A 20,638-nucleotide genomic window follows, 5' to 3' on the forward strand; every position below is an offset into this window, starting at 1 on the left:
AAAAAAAAAAAAAAACCTAAGAGGAAAAAACGCTGTTAATTTGAATGTTATTGCCTTCATAGAGGCTGAGATAAGGCATGAAAGAAGAGAAATAGAGAAAAGGACTACTGACTTTTTTTTTTTTTTTTACTCACAGCAATAGAACTAGAGACAAATAACTGACAGTTGCTCTAAGAACACTGAAATAAAAGTCTTGAGTCTGATCTAAATACAAGATTGAGACAAAAAACTAAGAAAAGAAAAAGACTGAAAAAGAAAAAGGAAAAATTGTCTATATAAAAAAAAAAAAAAATAGAAACAAATCCTGATAGAATATCATCATTATTTTCTTTATAAAATTGATATAGCAAAATTGTAAAAACATAAATTGAAGACTCAAAAGAAAAGAGAAAAGCGGCAAAATATTGAAACTGATACAAAGAGACAGTAAATATAAGCTGAGATAAAGAGAAGAAAAGAATAACAAAAGATGACATCTAAAAAACAACAAAACAAAAATGATTCAGAAGCAAGTGGTTCCGGTATTGGTAGCAGCAATAAAAGATCAAAACCAGAGCCAAATAACACACCCTCAAAAGTTCCGTTACCATCAGATGAAACCCCTGACGTCATGGAAGAGTTGAGACAAATTAAAGAAATAGTATTAGACAGCAATAAAAAATTAAAAAAAGCAATTGAAGATGCTGCAATTCTCACCAAAAGAGTGGATATAGTTGAAAATAAAATAAATGACATAGAAAACAATACAGAACAACTGAATACAGACATGAGAAAATCTAAAATAATATGGAAAGAAGTTGAAGAAATTAAAAGAGACTTGGAAGACAGCAGAAATCGAGAAAGAAGAAATAATTTAAGGATCATCGGAATTCCGGAAGGGGTAGAAAAAAATGACCCTATAACATTCCTGGAACAATTTCTACCTAAAATACTACCTTTAAAATTCAAAACTGCATTAGAAATAGAAAGAGCACACAGAATACCAACACAGAATAAAAACCTTCAATCAAGACCAAGAACTTTAATATTCAAACTATTGAGACACCAACAAGCAGTAGAAATCTGCCAACTAGCAAAGGAAAACAAAAACCTCAAATGTCAGGATGCAAGAATCCTCATAGTTCCTGACTTTGCAAAAGAGACTGCACTACGAAGAAAACAATTCCTGGACATGAGACCCCAACTGCGAGCTCTAGGAGCTAGATATGGCCTTCTTTATCCAGCAGTAATGAAAATTACCATTGCTAACAAGACTCAAAATTTTCTAGATCCAACAAAACTTCAAGATTTCCTCGATCAATATGAACAGCCAATGACCTCATAAACAAGAACTTATTATCGAATAATACTAATAACTATTTTGAAAGGAAAAGATAATCTCCTGAAGGTTGGACTGTGGAGAAATCTGTTCATCCTTTGTGACTGCCTTCAAACATATACCTAAGACTTAAAAATATAAGTTATAATATTTGAATTATAATATTCATTATTTTAAATTAATTCATATCTAACTGAATTTGTGGTATACAATGTTGTCATAAGTAATAATTTCCTTAAAGAAAGGGAAAAGAAAATAATTTAAACTTAATATTTAAAAATGAAAACATTTCTAGACACCACTTAGAAATTACTGTTAAAAAACAATTACATTATTATATAATACAAACCAAAATATAATAATAAACTCAAAAAATAAATTATACATTGGGAATTTATAATAAATTAAAACACCTCTAAAGGGAAAATATAAAAAATAAATAAAAATAAAATAAATAATAATTGTAGTAAATATAGTTAAATATTTTAATAGCTTGTAGGAGTTATATACACCTAACCTCAAAATGCGTATCCAAGTGGTCATATTAAAATGGGGGGGGAAGGGAGGGAAGGGAAGGGGGAAATATAATGAAGAATGGGGAAAAAAAGGAAAAGGGTATATTCTAAAATATTTAAAAATTGGGAAAAAAAAATTAAGAAAACTAATTCATATAATTTTAAGGAAAATATATCAAAAATGCATAAATGGATCTTAAAATAATATCCTTAAATGTTAATGGTCTAAATCATATGATAAAAAGGAAAAAAGCTCTATTATTTTTAAAAAGACAAAACGCGGATTTATGCTTTATACAAGAGACCCACCTCTCAAATATTGAATCTAGTAAACTACAAGGAGGTTGGGTCAAACATTGTTTTTTCTCACCAGCTACAAAGAAAAAAGCAGGTGTTGCTATTCTGGTAAATAAAAAATGTACTGCTACATTCAAATTAAAGGCAACAGATATTAATGGAAGATGGATAATTGTGGAAATGAATATGGGAAATACTACCATGACGTTGATTAATATATACGCCCCTAATTCGAACCAAAATGAATTTTTTAAAACTCTTCAACAATTGATATTGCCACTGGCTACTTCAAATCTAATAGTAGCTGGGGATTTTAATGCTGTTATGGATCCTCTATTGGACAAAAACCCAAGTAGATATATGAAATCAATGGGATTAGATAATTTAATACAAACTTGTGATTTAATAGATATTTGGCGAATACTTCATTTTAATGGACGGGAATTTTCATTCTGTTCTCATGTTCACAATTCCTTTTCAAGAATAGATTATATTTTTATATCAAAACACCTAGCACATCAAGTAACAAAAGCTGCCATTGATCCAATTATTTTATCTGATCATGGTGGGGTATGGATTGAAATTAAGATCACAGATCAAAATACAAATAGACCAATATGGAAGTTTGATAATACATTGCTTGCTGATCCAATATTTCGTGAAAATTTTCAAATAAAAATGAAAGATTTTTTTCAAATGAATGATAAAGATGAGATCTCTAGAGAAACATTATGGGATGCATTTAAAGCATCAATAAGGGGACAAATCATTTCTTATTCGGCTTATCTTAACAAACAAAATAGAAAACAATATGCTAATTTAGAAAAAGAAATTAAAAATTTAGAATTAAAACTAATAGAAAAATGGGAATATTCTATACAACAAGAACTATTAAAACTCAAATGTAAATACAATGAAATATCATCAAAAATGATAAGGAAAGATTTATTTGCACAGCAGGCATTGTATTATGGAAACTCAAATAAGTCGGGAAGAATATTGGCAAATTATCTAAAAGTGAAAAAAAAGAAAACAAAAATAATTGCTATAAAAGATGAAAATGGTGAAACACATATACAAATTGAACCAATCTTAAAACAATTTCTAAAATTCTATAAAACTCTTTATTCTTCCGAGACTTATTTAAATAAAGAAAAAGAAGGTTTAGAATTCTTGAAATTATTAAAGGGTCCAAAAGTTCCTGAACATATAAAACGAAGTATGGAAGAACCAATATCACTAAAAGAATTAGAAACAGCTTTGAAATCCCTTAGAGTTGGATCCGCTCCAGGTGGGGATGGTTATACAGTTGAATTTTATAAAACATTTCAAAACTTTTTATTACCCTATTTATTAAATCTTTTTCAATATCAACTTAATAAAGGTTGTACAAATGGCACTATGGCTGAATCATTAACAATAGTTTTGCCAAAGCCAAATAAAGATCCCACTTTGGTGTCGAACTATAGACCAATTTCTTTAATAAATGTAGATGGAAAATTATTAGCAAAAATCCTTGCGTTAAGATTGGCTAAAGCTCTCCCACATATTATAAGTATGTCTCAAACAGGATTTGTTGCTCAAAGACATTCATCTCATAACACTAGACTAGCATTCCATATATTATACTTAACAAAGAAAATGAACGAGCCTACTTTCGCTGCTTCTTTAGATGCAGAAAAGGCTTTTGATAGAATAGAATGGACATTTATGTATCAAGCAATGGAATGGTTTGGTATAGGTCCTGGATTCACACAAATGATACAAACATTATATAGCTCCCCTTCTGCTAGATTATACATTAATAATATGTTTTCAGAAAAATTTAATCTACAAAGAGGAGTTAGACAAGGTTGTCCTTTGTCTCCTTTACTGTTTGATATAGTTTTAGAACCCCTAATATTAGCAATCCAACAAGTAAAGGAGATACAAGGTATAATTCATTCAGATAAAGAATATAAAATATCAGCTTATGCTGATGATTTACTATTATATTTGAAGAATCCAGAAACTACCATTCCATATCTACTTGAACTAATAGAAAAATTCGGAAAATTTTCAGGATATAAAATAAACTGGAATAAATCAGAAATACTTCCATTAAATATACATTGTACAAAAAGTTTATTTAATTCATTTTCTTTTGTTTGGAAGGAAGATGCTATTAAATACCTTGGAATTTGGATTACAAAAAATTTGGAAGATACAATGAAAATTAATGAAAAAAATTTATTACAAAAAGTGACAGAGATGTGTGAGCAATGGAACCCCTTACACTTATCATGGTGGGGAAGAATACAAACTGTTAAAATGATGATATTGCCATATGATATTCTTGTAAACCCTCCAAATCCAAGTCTTTCACAGCTCTTCATGCTTTAAAGGACGCCTTTTCTCTTGTGGATCCTTGGCGCTTGCTTTACCCGAAAGGTAGAGAATACACACATTTTTCACCTCCACATAATACATACTCGAGAATTGATTATTTTCTCTTATCCCCTTCTCTTATTCAAGATCTCACCAATACCATTATACATCCAATCTCTCTCACGGATCATGCTGCCATCTCTTTATATATATCCATCTCAGCCCCACATAAGGAATCCCCCTCATGGCGGCTAAACAACGCCTTACTGCTAGACGAGGAAATTATTGAAAAAATCAATTCTTTCACTGCGGAGTTTTTTGAAAATAATTCTAAAGATCCTGAAATTTGCCCTTCCATTGTCTGGGAAGCATACAAAGTAACCCTTAGAGGCGAATTGATTAAAATTGCCTCTTGGAAAAAGAAACAGTCCATGAGAAAGGAAAAAGATTTAGAAAACTCCATCAAAATCTTAGAATTACAACATATGTCTAATCACATACATGACCCAAATACTTTCCAACGTATTCAAAATCTTAAATATGAATATAATACTTTAGTTTCATATATAGCTAGGCGTGATATTTTTATCTCTAACTCTGGTCATTACATGGGAGATAATATAATGGGTCGTCCTTTAGCCAGATACCTTAAAAATAAATCTAAAAGACTACATATAACGGCTATTCAGAATCCATCAGGTCAATTAGTCAAAACCAAATCTCTAATTTCCTCTCAATTTGAAAAATTCTATACTTCTTTATACCAATCCGAATTTACCACTCCTGAAGCAGATATAGACTCATTTCTTACCTCCTTAACTCATCCGACCATTCCAGAATCTGTTAAATTGGAACTTGATTCTCCAATAACTATATTAGAAATTGAAACTGCCATATCTTCCTTACCTGCTGGGAAAGCCCCTGGCCCAGACGGCTTCACGAACGAATTCTTTAAGCAATTTCGCACCCTACTAGCTCCTCATCTCCTTAAATATTATGACTTCCTCCACTCCACTCCGGACAAGCAATTCAATTTCACCGAGGCCACCATTGTAGTAATCCCTAAACCTGACAGAGATGACACTTTAGTTAAAAACTTTCGCCCCATCTCTCTCCTCAATTTAGACTACAAGATAATGGCAAAATTACTTGCATTAAGACTTACCAAAATAATCCCACTGCTTATACATAAAGACCAAACAGGGTTCATTAAACAAAGATATATAGGAGACAACCTGCGCCTATTTCACTATATTAACGCTCATGCTAAAACAATGTCAGACCCTGTAATAGGCCTAGCTATTGATGCTGAAAAAGCCTTTGACCGAGTGGAGTGGCCTTTCCTTTTCCGTGTCCTGAAGTGGTATAATTTTGGCCCATTTTTTACAAACTGGATAAAAACGCTATATCACCAACCCACAGCTCGTATTAGGATTAACAATTCTTTATCCAATAAATTTCCCCTCCATAGAGGTACTCGACAAGGCTGTCCTCTCTCACCATTGCTATTTAATTTAGTATTAGAGCCTCTCCTTTCAGCTATACGACAAAGTCCCTCAATTAAAGGTATTCCCTCCTCTGATCGAGATTTCAAATTAGCAGCTTATGCTGATGATGTTTTACTTTTTCTGAGAGACCCTTTACTCTCCCTTCCCAATCTTATTCATATTATCACTCAATACTCCCTCCTTTCCGGATACTCTGTTAATTGGGAGAAATCAGAGATCTTCCCTCTAAATGATAATATACTTCCATCAGATTTGGCTCATTTTCCTTTCTCATGGTCACATGAAGCTGTGAAATACTTGGGGATTTTAATACATAAAGATTCGGTTCATGCTCAAGATCTTAATATATCTAAAGTCAAAAATCTAGTTCTAAACACTACATCTCGATGGACTCCACTCTTTTTATCCTGGTGGGGTAGAATTGCATCCATCAAAATGACTCTGGCCCCTCAAATTAATTATATCCTTTCTATGCTCCCTCTGTTATGCCGGAAATCATTATTTCATTGGCTAAATATGAAAATATCTGAATTCATTTGGAACAAGAAAAAACCTCGAATTGCTCTCGCCAAACTGAAAGCCTCTAAGATCAACGGTGGTCTCAACTTTCCTGATTTCTATCACTATTATATTGCTTCATTAGCCAAATATGGAGCTTACTGGCTCACTAACTCCTCCACTCAAAATCTTCCCACTCAAGATCTTCCTGCCTGGTTTGAAATGGAATGTTTTTTATGTACGCCTTTACATATCTCATGCTTACTAACGGTGTCAATACCAAGGCACTTAAAGAGATACTCTTTATTGGGTGCAACGCAGCATGCTCTTTATCTTATAGATACATTGACTGAAATCTCAGTTAATGTTAGTCCACTCATGTCCCTTTGGAACAATCCCAAAATTCAAAATCACGACAAATCTCTATCATGGAAAAGGTGGCAGCGGGCAGGTATATGGTTTGTCCATCAATTGTCTACCCTCAACTCGTTAATTCCATTCGATATACTGTGCTCTACATACTCGCTGCCTTCTTCTACTTATTCACAATGGCGTTCTCTCACTGGAGTGTTGCCGTCTTTGCATATACGATTTGACTATATGACTTCCAAAAATACTATTTACAACTGGTCTTCTCTGTCTCTATTAAAAGGCAAGGCGATATCATCCTTCTACAGTATTTTAAGAGATCACTCCTTCACTTTTTCACCTCACTCTATGAAGCACTGGGACGCTATACTTACCACTCCGCTTTCTGACATTGATTGGGAGCTTTTCTGGTCATCAACAAATCGCCCGCTTTTATCTTCTAGAGTATCACAATCAATGTACTTTCTTATGTGGCAGGCAATATGGACCCCACTTCGCATGTGGAAAGCTAACTTAAAGCAAGATTCTGTTTGCTGGAACTGTTTGAAAGAGGAAGGAACTCTTGATCATATGTTATTTCATTGTACTCTAGTCCGCTCTTTTTGGACATACGTCTGGAACACCATACAATCTATTACTAACTGCTCAGAAGAAATCTCTATAGACATTGTAATCCTTCGCTCTCAACACCCATGTTTCACACAATCAAATTGTCCACCTAAACTCATTGATACCATGTTGGTGACTGCTCTCATGCACATTCTAAAAAATTGGAAATCACCCTCGCTATTAGATTATACCTTTTGGTGGAACTCTCTGAGTATGTATCATAGATTTGAATCCTATGCATATGAGAAAAGAGTTACATTCCGAACCTGCATGAACTTGAAATACAACAAATCTCCATGGTCATTCTTAGATTCCTATGTACGCTCATCTTCTTAGACACTCCTGTTATCCTTTTCTTCTCCTCTCTTCTCTCTTTCATTTTTCTTTCCTTTTTCTTTACTGCTCTCTCTCATCTTTATCTTATATATCCCTTACATACATTTTTAATAATTGGAGCCTTTGCTCCTATACAGTTAAACATAGATTTATATATTTTATATACGGAAAGCTTTATTTTGTTTCTATGTACTTTAAATGATTCTTGTATCCTTTAAAATACTTAATAAAAATTATTGAACTTAAAAAAAAAAAAAAAAAATGATGATATTGCCTGTAGTTTGTTACCAAATGGGAATGATACCAGTTTTCTTCCAAAATTCTTTTTATAAAAAATTAAATAAGATATTAACAAAATTTATTTGGCTTGGGAAAAACCCCAGAATTGCATTAGTGTCATTGCAAAGACCAATTGCGGAGGGAGGGGTAAATTTTCCCAACTTTTATAGGTATCATCAAGCCTATATTTTACGTCAAGGTATGTATTGGATCCTCCCAGAACCCACTGTAAATATCCCAGATTGGTTTTGGCTAGAATGGAGACTTATGTTTCCATTACGTCTTAGTCATGTAGTTAGTGTCAAAATGCCAAGGCTATACAAAGAACATAAAATATTCATGGATACATGGAAAACTTTAAGATATATAAGTAATCTAACTCCTATTCCAATTAATAAATCAACAACTCAAACAATTTGGTTAAACCCCAAGATCAAAATAGGCGGTTTCAAAATAATCTGGAAAAACTGGATAATAGCAGGTATTCGTACTCTAGACGACATAATAAAAAATGGTAAAATGCTGGAGTTTTCACAATTGCAACATAAATTTGATCTTAATAAAACACAATATTTTAGATGGTTGCAATTGAAGCAATCCATTCAGGAAGGGTTCCCTGAATGGAAAAATCTTACTAATTATCACAGCTTAGAATTCTTGTGTTTCCAGATAAATTCAATAGGACATGAAGCTGCACAGTGGTATAAATTAATATCCGGATATATAAATAAAAAACCAAAAAATGGTCTTAGAGACATTTGGAGCATTGAGATAAAGCACCAAATTAGTGCATCTCAATGGCCACGACTTTGGTCTTGGAGGTTAAAATGTACGGTGTCAGCATCTATGAGACAAACTTGGTTTTTTCTTTTACATAGAGCTTTATGGACCCCTACACGTTTACATAGAATTGATAGCTCTAAATCTAATAGATGCTGGCACTGTCATGTTGAAATTGGGACATTAGACCATCTTCTATTCTTTTGTCCATTCATCTTAACATTCTGGAAATCAATTTGGCCTCAAATTAATAGGATGTTAGAAAACCCAGTAGCCTTGACATATGATACTATATTATTTGGAACAACAATGAGAACAAAAAGTCAAATAACATCAAATAATAACAAACTTTTATTTATTTTAACTGGAATAGCAATACAACAAATCACATTGAATTGGAAAAATCATGACAAATTAAATTACACTTTCTGGTGGAATTCTGTTTGTCATATATATAAAATGGAGCTTACCATAGCAACACAAAAAGGATATATTAATAAATTTCAAAAGATATGGAGACCATTAACAGAATTTTGTAATGAATGATTAAATTTTCCCAAGTTAAAATTGATTAGAAGGGAATGAAATGGGATTTTTTTTTGATTTTTACACACTATATCAATGTTGAATGAATTTACAATAAAGTTGTTTTTAAATATTATTGATTGATTGGGAGGGAGGGAGGGGGAATTCTACATTCAAAAGAAATTATATAAATTTAGATTTACTACATAATATTATAAAATTGTATAACATTAATTTTCTAAAAAAAAAACTTAAACTTGATGATGATAAGTATGTATATCAAGTGTATGTATTTAAGTATTTAATAAGATTATATGAAACACTTGTTGTAACAAAAGAAAATGAATAAAGATTATAAAAAAAAAAAAAATTTTCCCAACTTTTATAGGTATCATCAAGCCTATATTTTACGTCATGGTATGTATTGGATCCTCCCAGAACCCACTGATAATATTCCAGACTGGTTCTGGCTGGAATGGAGGTTTATATTTCCATTACATCTTAATCACGTAATTAGTATCAAAATGCCAAGGTTATACAAAGATCATAAAATATTTATGGATACCTGGAAAACTCTAAGATACATAAGTAATCTAACTCATATTCCAATTAGTAAATCAACTACTCAAACGATATGGCTAAACCTCAAGATCAAAATTGGCGGTTTTAAAGTCATCTGGAAACACTGGATGATAGCAGGTATTCGTATTTTGGATGATGTAATAAAAAACGGTAAGTTGCTGGAGTTTTCACAATTGCAACATAAATTTGGTCTTAATAAAACACAATATTTTAAATGGTTGCAATTGAAGCAGTCTATTCAGGTAGGGTTCCCTGAATGGAAAAACCTTACTAAATATCACAGTTTGGAATTCTTGTGTTTCCAGATGGACTCAATAGGACATAAAGCCGCACAGTGGTATAAAATAATATCCGGATTTATAAATAAAAAACCAAAAAATGGTCTTAGAGACATTTGGAGCATTGAGATAAAGCATCAAATTAGTGCATCTCAATGGCCACGACTCTGGTCTTGGAGGTTAAAATGTACGGTGTCAGCATCTATGAGACAAACTTGGTTTTTTCTTCTACATAGAGCTTTTTGGACCCCTGTTCGATTACAAAAAATAGATAGCTCAAGGTCTAATAGATGCTGGCACTGTCATATTGAAGTTGGGACATTAGACCATCTTTTATTCTTTTGTCCATTTATCTTATCATTCTGGAAATCAATTTGGCCCCAAATTAATAGGATGTTAGAAAATCCGGTAGCCTTGACATATGATACTATTTTATTTGGAACAACTATGAGAGCAAGAAGTCAAATTTCATCAAGTAATAACAAACTTCTATTTATTTTAACTGGAATAGCAATACAACAAATGACATTCAATTGGAAACAACATGATAGATTAAACTATATTTTCTGGTGGAATTCGGTATGCCACATATACAAAATGGAACTCGCTATTGCAACACAAAAAGGATATATGAATAAGTTTCAAAAAATATGGGGACCATTAACAGATTTTTGTAAAGAATGATAAATTTTCCCATGATTAGAATTTGTGATAGGAAGGGAAAAAGGGAGGGGAGCATATTTCTGGTTATTACAAAATATTTCAATAATTTAATTTATTATATCAATAACAGAAGGGAATACAATAAAATAAAAATATGTATTATTGACTGGAAGAGAGGGGGGAGGGGATGGGAGACTATTATATTCAATATGAATTATATAAATTTAAAATTCTTATATATTAATCTGTACTTTATATTTTTCATTGATATTTATTATGAGTTTATCAAGTGTGTATATCCAAGAATTAATTGAGTTTATGTAATCCACTTGCTGTAACATAAGAAAATGAATAAAGATAAAAAAAAAAAAACAACAAATAAATGAATATGAATCAAATAATCCTTTGGTACAATGAACATTAATTGGAAGAATTTCCGATTTACTCCAATTAATTTTATATCCAGAAAATTTCCCAAATTTCTCTAGAAGATTAAGTAAACTTGGAACAGTATTCCCCGGTTCTCTTAAATATAATAATATATCATCTGCATATGCAGAAAGTTTAAATTCCCAGTAAGAAAATGGGATTCCCTTTATCTCCTTAGTTTGATTAATTGCAATTAATAAAGGTTCTAAAACAATATCAAAAAGTAAGGGGGACAAAGGACATCCTTGTCTAACTCCCCTACGCAAGTTAAATCTATCTGATAAATTGTTATTAATATATAATCTTGCACCAGGAGAGCTATACAATGTCTGAATCATTTTAATAAAACCGGGGCCTATTCCAAACCATTCCAGAGCTTGATATATATAACTCCATTCCACTCTATCAAATGCTTTTTCTGCATCTAAAGATATCATAAAAGCTGGACCATTCATATTTTTCGCTAAATTTAAAGAGTGAAAAGCTAATCTAGTATTGTTTGATGAATGTCTTTTAGCAATAAATCCTGTTTGGTATACATCAATAATAAAAGGAAGAGCTTTTGCCAATCTTATTGCTAAAACTTTAGCAATCAACTTACCATCTACATTTAGTAAAGATATAGGCCTGTAGTTTGAAACCAAAGTAGGATCCCTGTTTGGTTTTGGTAAGACAATAATTACCAAATCAGCCATAGTACCTGATATGTTCCCATTATTTATTTGGTATTGATACAAATTTAATAAATATGGTAAGATAATATTTTGAAATGTTTTAGAGAATTCAACAGTATAGCCATCACCACCTGGAGCGGATCCAACTCTAAGAGACTTCAATGCTGATTCTATTTCTTTTAAAGATATAGGATCTTCTAAACTTCGTTTTATATGATCTGGAACATTTGGTCCAATAAATGAGTTTAAGAAATTTAATCCCTCTTGTTCTTTATTTTCATAAGATTCAGAAGAATATAAATCTTTATAAAAATCAAGAAATTGTATTAAAATATCTTTGGTGTTAGTGTGTGTGTTGCCTTGTTTGTCTTTAATTGCAATAATCTTAGATTTCCTTTTTTTTGCTTTGAGAAAATTAGCTAATAATCTTCCAGCTTTGTTTGAATTACCATAATACTGAACTTGCTTATAGAAGATATCTTTCCTCACAAATTGAGAAGAAATCTCATTATATTTCGCTTTTACTTTTAATAAATTTTGTAATGTATTATGTTCCCATTTCTCAATTAATTTATTCTCTAATACTTTAATTTGTTTTTCCAAATCAACATATTGTTTTTTAAGCTGTTTTTTGATAAATGCTGAATATGAAATAATATTTCCTCTTATTGTTGCATTAAATGCGTCCCACAAAATCTCATGATTAATATTGTCCGAATTATTTATTTGAAAAAATTCATTCATCTTTAATTTAAAATCTTCCAGAAAGTTCGAATCCGCAAGTAAAGCATTATCAAATCTCCAAATTGGATTAAAATGTACTATATCAATATTCTGAAAGTCAATCCACACACCAGCATGGTCTGAAATTACAATGGGATCAATAACTGCATTCATCACTCGCTGCGCTATATTATTAGACACGAATATATAATCAATTCGTGAGAAAGATTTATGGACCTGAGAACAAAAAGAGAATTCCTGATCATTAAAATGAAGAATACACCATATATCAACTAAATTACAAGATTGAACCAAATTATCTAAACCTAACGATTTCATAATTCTACTTGGTCTCTTATCCAAAATTGGATCCATTACAGCATTGAAATCCCCTGCTACTATTAAATTAGAAGTAGCCAGTGGTAGCAGTAATTGTTGAACTTGTTTGAAAAACTCCATTTGATTCGAATTAGGAGCATATAAATTTAATAAATCCAGGGTTGTATTTCCCAGAACCATATTGATATGCACCCATCTTCCTAAAGGATCATGGTTTATTAATTTGAAATCAGCAGTGCACTTCCTATTTATCAGGACAGCAACCCCAGCTTTTTTCCCTATTGCAGGTGCAAAGAAGCATTTAGAAATCCAACCCCCAGATAACTTTTTAGATTCATGCTCAGAAAGGTGCGTCTCTTGAATAAAATATATGTCCGCATTTTGCTTTTTAAGGAACATTAGTACTTTCTTTCTCTTAATAGGATGATTTAAACCATTGACATTAATAGAATAAATTTTTATATCCATCTATTTTATAATTAAATTTTGGCAAATACTTCTATAATAATAAAGATGATCAGATCTCACATTAAGTAAATATATTTCCTGCATCCAATCCCCCCATCCCTTACCCCTCCCAAAAATAAAATTATGAAAGAAAAATTCAATTTTTACATTTATCCCATTTTCAATCCTCATCAATATATTATTGCTCTGAACCCCCCTCCCTCTCTCTATGCTCCCTCCCCTCCCCCCCCCCATAAACATTGTCTGACCTGGAACACACATTGGTATAGCAGACCCTAAACCCCCTCCCCCAGACAACTAATACCCCTCCATATTGAATTAACACATCTCAAAAAGTTCAGCTATTCTTTTTCCCCCCACATATGTAATATTTAATTAATTATATCTATACATATTCAATCATTTAGTTAATAATTATCATTAATATTGAAATTACATTGTAGCAAATTACATAAAATTATCTGTGATGAAATCAAAATGAATATTCAAATACATGTTCATACATATAAGTTATTCATATAAATAATAGTATCTTAAAATTCTTTATCTCCTTATTAATTATCTCTTCTTGAAAAAATCCCAATTCCCAGACTTAACCCTTTATTTAATAATTTTTGTATTTCATATCAATTAGTATCCCAGTGAACTATATCATTATATTAATATTCTTATTTAATTAATTCATATAGATTATAAATATATCTTCTTTCCAAAATAATATATATCCCATCTTAATATTTTGTTAACATTTTTAAATTTAACTATAATTCCATGTATATTAAAATATTCAGTTAATTTAAATATATTCAGTCATAGCGTTAATATATTATTGATACTAGCATTCAACCAATTTTTTTTATAACATTCTCATTTAAAAATCATTTATAATATATTCAATATAATAAATATTTGAATAAAATATATGTTCATAATATATTCAATATAAATAAATATTCATAATATATTCAATATAAATAAATATTTAAATGAAATATATATTTTCATATTTATTAATTAAAATCTAAAATTATTTCCTATTTTATTAATAATCCCTTTTGCAATATTTAGTATCATATATTTATTTCCTTATGTTAATCAGTTATTATTATTCAGAATGGGTAGTAATTAGTAGTTGTGTAAATATATATATAATATTTATAATAACTCTCTTAGATAATTAATTTCTTATTAATTTAAGAATGTATCAGTAGCTTCAAAATATTGAAAAATTAGTCAAAAGATCTTCACATGCAATAAAATGCAGTAAAATTAACTTGGTCCAATATCAATCCACTTCTTTTTTCCTTCTTTCTTCCTTTTTTTCTCTTCTCTTCTCTTCAAAAAGAGTCTTCTCCATTTTCTCTTTTTCCTTTAATTAATTTTCCTTTATGTAGACATTGGTTCATCTTTTGATAGAAACTCTTTAAGTTTGGCAGGATCTTGAAAATACCAGGATTTATTTCCAGTAGATATTCGCATTGTAGATGGATAGTACAAGCCGTACATGTAACCTTTCTCTTTCAACTGCTGCCTCAGCATTAGAAACTGCTTTCTGATGTTTGCAGTGTGTTTTGCAAAGTCTGGAACCAATAACAATTTAGACCCTTTATAATTTAAATTTTTGTTCGCTTTTGCTACTTTCAGGATTTCTTTTTTTTTTTTTTTCCCCATTATTTTTTATTTTCAAATTTTACATAAAGTGTACAAAATATTAAAATACAATTGATAAATACATAGTATCACTTTTATATCTAATACATTATATATCTAAATTAATTTTCCCCCTCACCCTCCCCCCACCCTTTTATTACTTGCTGGTATCTCAAAACTTTAAAAATCAAGGGTCTGGGGCCATTCTGATTCACTGGTTTTTTTGAAAGGATTCTATGTGCCCGTTCTATTTCCAACGGCCACTTGGAGTTTAACTGTAACAGTTTAGGTAGTAAGTTCTCTAAAAACTGTACAGTGTCTCCCCCTTCAAGATTTTCAGCCAGTCCAAGCACTCTGATGTTCTTCCTTTTCCCCCTGTTCTCCATATCTATCAGCTGATTTTTCAAGCTTTCCACAGTTTGTCTTTCATTTTCACACTTCTGTGTGACAGCTTCCAGCAGTTCGACCCTCTCTTCAATCACAGACATCCTCTGCCTTTCAGTCTGGATCTCTTGCTTCAGACTTAGCACTTCCTCCTTTACCTCTGAAATTTTACCAGCATTGTCTGTCAGCATTAATTTAATTTTAAATAGTTCAGCCATTATATCAGCTTTATCTGAGAATTCCTCTGTTTCCAGCGGGATCGGGACACTCAACGGAGACACCGGAGTCACTTTAGATCTTTTTGCCGATACACCGGAAGTGCACGGCTTCTCCGATTTTCCTTGCCTTGTGGTAGCCATTTCGGAAGTTATTTTTGTTAGTTATAGCGCGGGTGAGCGATTTTAATCAGCTGTTTCCTTTCCGTTTGTTGTCTGGGTTCGGGAAGCTCCGCGGTTATGCGACCATTTTGCGCGCTCCAAGCCACGCCCCTGTTACACCTCTATTGATGAAGCTTCATTGACTTCCCATGGTAGCTCGAGCAGAGTTCAAAATCGGTTGCTTGGCATAGAAATCTTTATTTGGCCCGGGTTTTATTATTAGGATCTTCTTGTACCAGCAGGAACTCTGCCCAGTTGCTTTTGACTTTTCCTACTACTAAAGAACTAAATAGATCCAGGACTAAAACTCAATATAATCATGATGCTGATGTTACTATTAGGAATACTTATTAGTCTTGTTGGAAGCCATAATGAATTTTTGTTGATAATTGCAGGGTCTTTGAAATGGTATGGTATGGTAAAAGGCCTATTTTTGAGAAATCTTTTCCTTTCTATATGGGGAAAATTGGGAATTGTTTACTGCTGAATGTTTGTCTTGTTCCTACTTATATGATCTGTTTGAGAATGGCAGCTTTGGGGGTTTCATTATATGTATTTTCATGGGGATTAGGCAAGCTAGACGCATTATAGTATCACTAGTCTTATAGCCCGTTACATTAACGGGTGCTAGAATATATGTGTGTGTGTCTGTCTTTATTTCTATCTCTCTCTCTCTCCTTAGCCTGTTTCTGTATTTCTGTCTTTCTTTTTCCTCGGCTGTCCACCACCACCCCTTCACTGCTCCCCCTGTCCATTCTCCCTTCCTTTTACCTCCCCTGTGTCCACCACCACTCCTTCACTGCTCCCCTTATTTACCAAGCCTGAAACATCTGTATCCTGCTACCTGTCAACTTTTTTTTTTTTCCTCTCTCTCTCTCTCTCTATATATATATATATACATGCAGTTCTTGCCCATTTTTCATTTGCAGGCTTGGCTTTTCCCTGTCCATCATTATACCCCCTTCCCTTGCAAAATCTTATTTTGCAGAGCCAATAGACAGTCCTACCTTCCAGGGTCACTTCTTTGCCGGCTTTCTTCAGCGCCTGACCAGTTTGAGAGCCAACTAAGTGGCTGCTGCTGGCGGGCTGGCATGTGCTCATGAGCTCACCATCTCGCGCAGAGGGCAAGGGAGCATGTGCTCATTGGTTCTCACTCTTGCGCAGTTGCACGCTGGCAGGCCGGCGCATAGCCGACCGCTTGTTCGTTCAGACGGAACGCTGTGACTGATTGTGGTTGTGTGTGAGGAGGAGCAGGAAGGAGACGGAGAAACTGCATTGCCGCCTGGGACCGGGACTGCCAGTGCCTGTTTTTCTGTCTGGGTTGGAGCCGCGCGATCGGGATTTAATCTTATACCAGGGAGGCGAAAACTCAGGAAACACGTCCGCACAGCCAGCGACCTCCGGGGCCTTGGTGCGGCGGGGAAGGGGGGTCTTGCCTGCCATTCCTATTTAAAACGGCCTGCTGAGGTTTGCGGCCGGCTGTAGCGAACCTCGCAGGCCGCTGTTCACCTCAGTAACATGTTCCCTCGCGTCAGAGGGAACGTGCTACCATGTGGAAAGCGGTCTGCGAGGTTCGCTACAGCCGGCCGCAAACCTCAGCAGGCCGTTTTAAATAGGAATGGCAGCGGTGACTGGAGGGAGGGGAAGAACAGAAGCGGTAGCGGTTGTTGCGGGAGGGGGGGAGTCGGCGACGTGCAGGCTGCTGTGAACAGGAGCAGCAGTGGCGGCAGGACCATGAGTCCTCCTCCCGGCATCTGCTGCCAGAGCCGCTCCTGTCGCCCGATGCAGCTAACTGGCACATACGCCTCAAGCCGCGGTCAAGGCTGGGGACTCGCGCATGCGCACTCCTTCGGCCACAGACCTACAGCGCACGGAACACGCAAATAGAAGTGCGCATGCGCGGCTAGCTCTTTATTATATTAGATATTTAAATGCTATGATACAGAAAATCATCCCATCTATTTCTGGTTTATAACTTTTCATTCCCCTACCACTTGTCTATATTCTAACATGCCCTTCCTCTTAGCTGTGTTTCTATTACCATCACAATGGACCTATTTTATAGAATAAAGAGATCAAAGTGTACTTTGGATAGTTAAAGATCATTCATTTGGTTTCTTAGAAATAGTCTAAATTGAGACAATAGTCTGCAAATCCTATTCTTACCTTTTGGGGTAAGCATGACGTAGCTGATTGACCAGGTATAGAAGAAGCGTCGAATAGGCCTGACGGTTACTTTCAGGAAACATTTTGTTCGGGCGGGAATCGTCCCTTTGGAATTTTCTAGCTCTAAGGCTGAAAGAGAAAGCAAATTAGTGCTTGGTTAGACTCTAAGAACATTAGCACTGAATAATATCCCTCTATGCCTTACGAGAGGCATAGGGGGATATGGGTGACTAAAATTACGCCAGGTGTACACCCGGGCTGGGCCTTCGCGTGTGCGGATCGCTGGACTTGATGGACCGAAGGTCTGATCCGGAGATGGCAGTTCTTATGTTCTCTATGAGTGAGGAATGGTGAGACTTTGAGAATTAAAACAACAAAAGAGACTGTGAAAAGGATGTTGTAGATGCAGGCTTTATTTCATCTAAAGTTTATTGAGAATAAATCAATAAAATCCACGTGTCTTGAAAGGGACCCAACATGGTCCATGTTTCAGTGAACACGCCTTCCTCAGGGATCCTAGTTACCACTATATAGAGAGTAGTTTTCTGCAGTGGTAACCAAGGCAGAGTTCTATGTCTATTAGCTTATATCCACATTCACCATACTGGATTCAAATCAATAACTAGGATCCCTGAGGAAGGCGTGTTCGCCAAAACAAGGACCATGTGGGGTCCCTTTCTTTCAAGACACATGGACATTTACATCTGTTTGAGATCAGACACAAATGGAGGCTCGTAAATATACATACCAATTTACATTTTTTATAAAACAATTGTCAACAATCCAGCTACCAATATATGAGGGATGATTTATGTCATGGCAGCTATTTTCTCTCTCTCTCAAAAATGCACCAACACTGGAAATCTAATATATACATTTGAAAGCTTGTGACATATATTTCTTAATGTTACCACCAGATAAGAAATGAGTGCCGGCATCTCTGGTAGGAGAGAAGCAAATCACATGACATTTGACCTTACAATGGCATACAATGGACAACACGAACACAAAAGTACAAGTACAAACTGTTTTAACTATTAACATTCTTCAAAGCAGTCTTCCAGGTTGTTGCCAAAATGTTAGCAAACAGGACATATTACCGTATATACTAGAATATAAGTCGATCCGAATATAAGTTGAGTCCCCCATTTTTCCCCCCATAAAGGAGGAAAAATGGTTGACTTGAATATAAGACGGGGGCTTAATAGTCAAGTGCCATGCCCTGCCAGGATCTGCACCCAGAGTCTTCCCTTCACACCCTACCCTGCCAGGCTCTGCACTCAGCCTCCCTCCCTGCCAGGTTCTACACCCAGCCACCTTTCCTCACTGACCTGCAAAGCTCTGCACCCAGCCCTTTCCCTCCCTGCCCTCCCAGGCTCTGCAGACAGCCCCCTCATTAATTGCCAGGCTCTTCACTCCAACATGTGTCCCCGCCTCCCTGCTAGGCTCTGCACCCTGTCCCACCTCCTCTTCCACCTCTGGTGGTCTAGTGGTAGGCCAGGACAACAGAGATCCCTCACATCCCCCATCCCAATACAAATAACTTTTTTTTGCACACCCCCCCTCGTGTACCTTTTCTGTTACCCCCCTGGTGGTCCAGCAGTATATGGGCAGGACTGCGCTCCTGTCCTGCGCACCTCCTTCTGGGCTCACCAATTGGGGCTCGCGGCTCACAGAGCACAGGTACGCAAGAGCGAGCTTCTGGAGCTCCCGCACAGCCCTGCACCACTAGCTGAATGGCTGCCGCCAGGTCCTGCGAGCCTTGCGAGAATTGGCGACAGCTATTCAGCTAGAGGTGCAGGGCCCCACGGGAGCTTCAGAAGCTCGCTCCTGCATGTCTGTGTGCCGCAAGCCCCGATTGGCGAACCCCAAGCCCGGAAGGTGTGCAGGGCAGAAGCGAGGTCTTGCCCATAAACCACTGGACCACCAGGGATAACTGAAAAGGTATGCAGGGGGAGTGGGGTTATAAAAAATTATTTGTATCAGCCAGGCCGGGCGATGGGAGGGATCTCTCCTGTTCCGGCCTATCAGAGGCCTGCATCAAGTCGGGGAGGGGGGGGTGTCGGGTGATAACTCGAATATAGGCCGAGACCCCCATTTTTGGGCCATTTTTTTGGCCCAAAGATCTCATCCTATATTTGAGTATATATGGTAACTGCATTTCGGCGAGAGGCAACACACATTAGCAAATCAAATGCAGCTGATGGTATTCAATGCCTTCCTCATCGATGGCAATAATCCATGGACAACCTGGGAGACTACCGTATTTTCACGTAGATAACGCGCACCCGTGTAAAACGCGCACACGGGTATAGCGCGCGGAAAACACAAATTTATGTACAGAAATACCCGTATACCACGCATGCTGCCCGACTCTCCAGTCGCCCGCCCCGACTCTCCTCTGGCCACCCCGACTCTTCTTTCGCCCGCCCCGACTCTCCTCTCCCCCTTGAAGTCCTGTCCCCACCCTGAAAGCCTGATGCCCCCCCCGACGTCCGATTCAT

General features: G+C 35.2%; 1 protein-coding gene across 3 annotated transcripts in view; it reads right to left on the reverse strand.

Annotated features, from left to right (window-relative positions):
• Positions 1-20,638, reverse strand: part of CFAP65 (cilia and flagella associated protein 65) — a 351,728-nt gene that overhangs the window by 134,448 nt on the left and 196,642 nt on the right. For all 3 annotated transcript variants that reach the window (XM_033945108.1, XM_033945107.1, XM_033945109.1), the window contains one exon: positions 18,135-18,263. In XM_033945108.1, the coding sequence (XP_033800999.1) occupies positions 18,135-18,263 (129 nt within the window). The remainder of the gene's footprint in view (positions 1-18,134; positions 18,264-20,638) is intronic.

This window comes from Geotrypetes seraphini, chromosome 5 (genome assembly GCF_902459505.1).
Source record: "Geotrypetes seraphini chromosome 5, aGeoSer1.1, whole genome shotgun sequence".
Classification (NCBI taxonomy): Eukaryota; Metazoa; Chordata; class Amphibia; order Gymnophiona; family Dermophiidae; genus Geotrypetes; species Geotrypetes seraphini.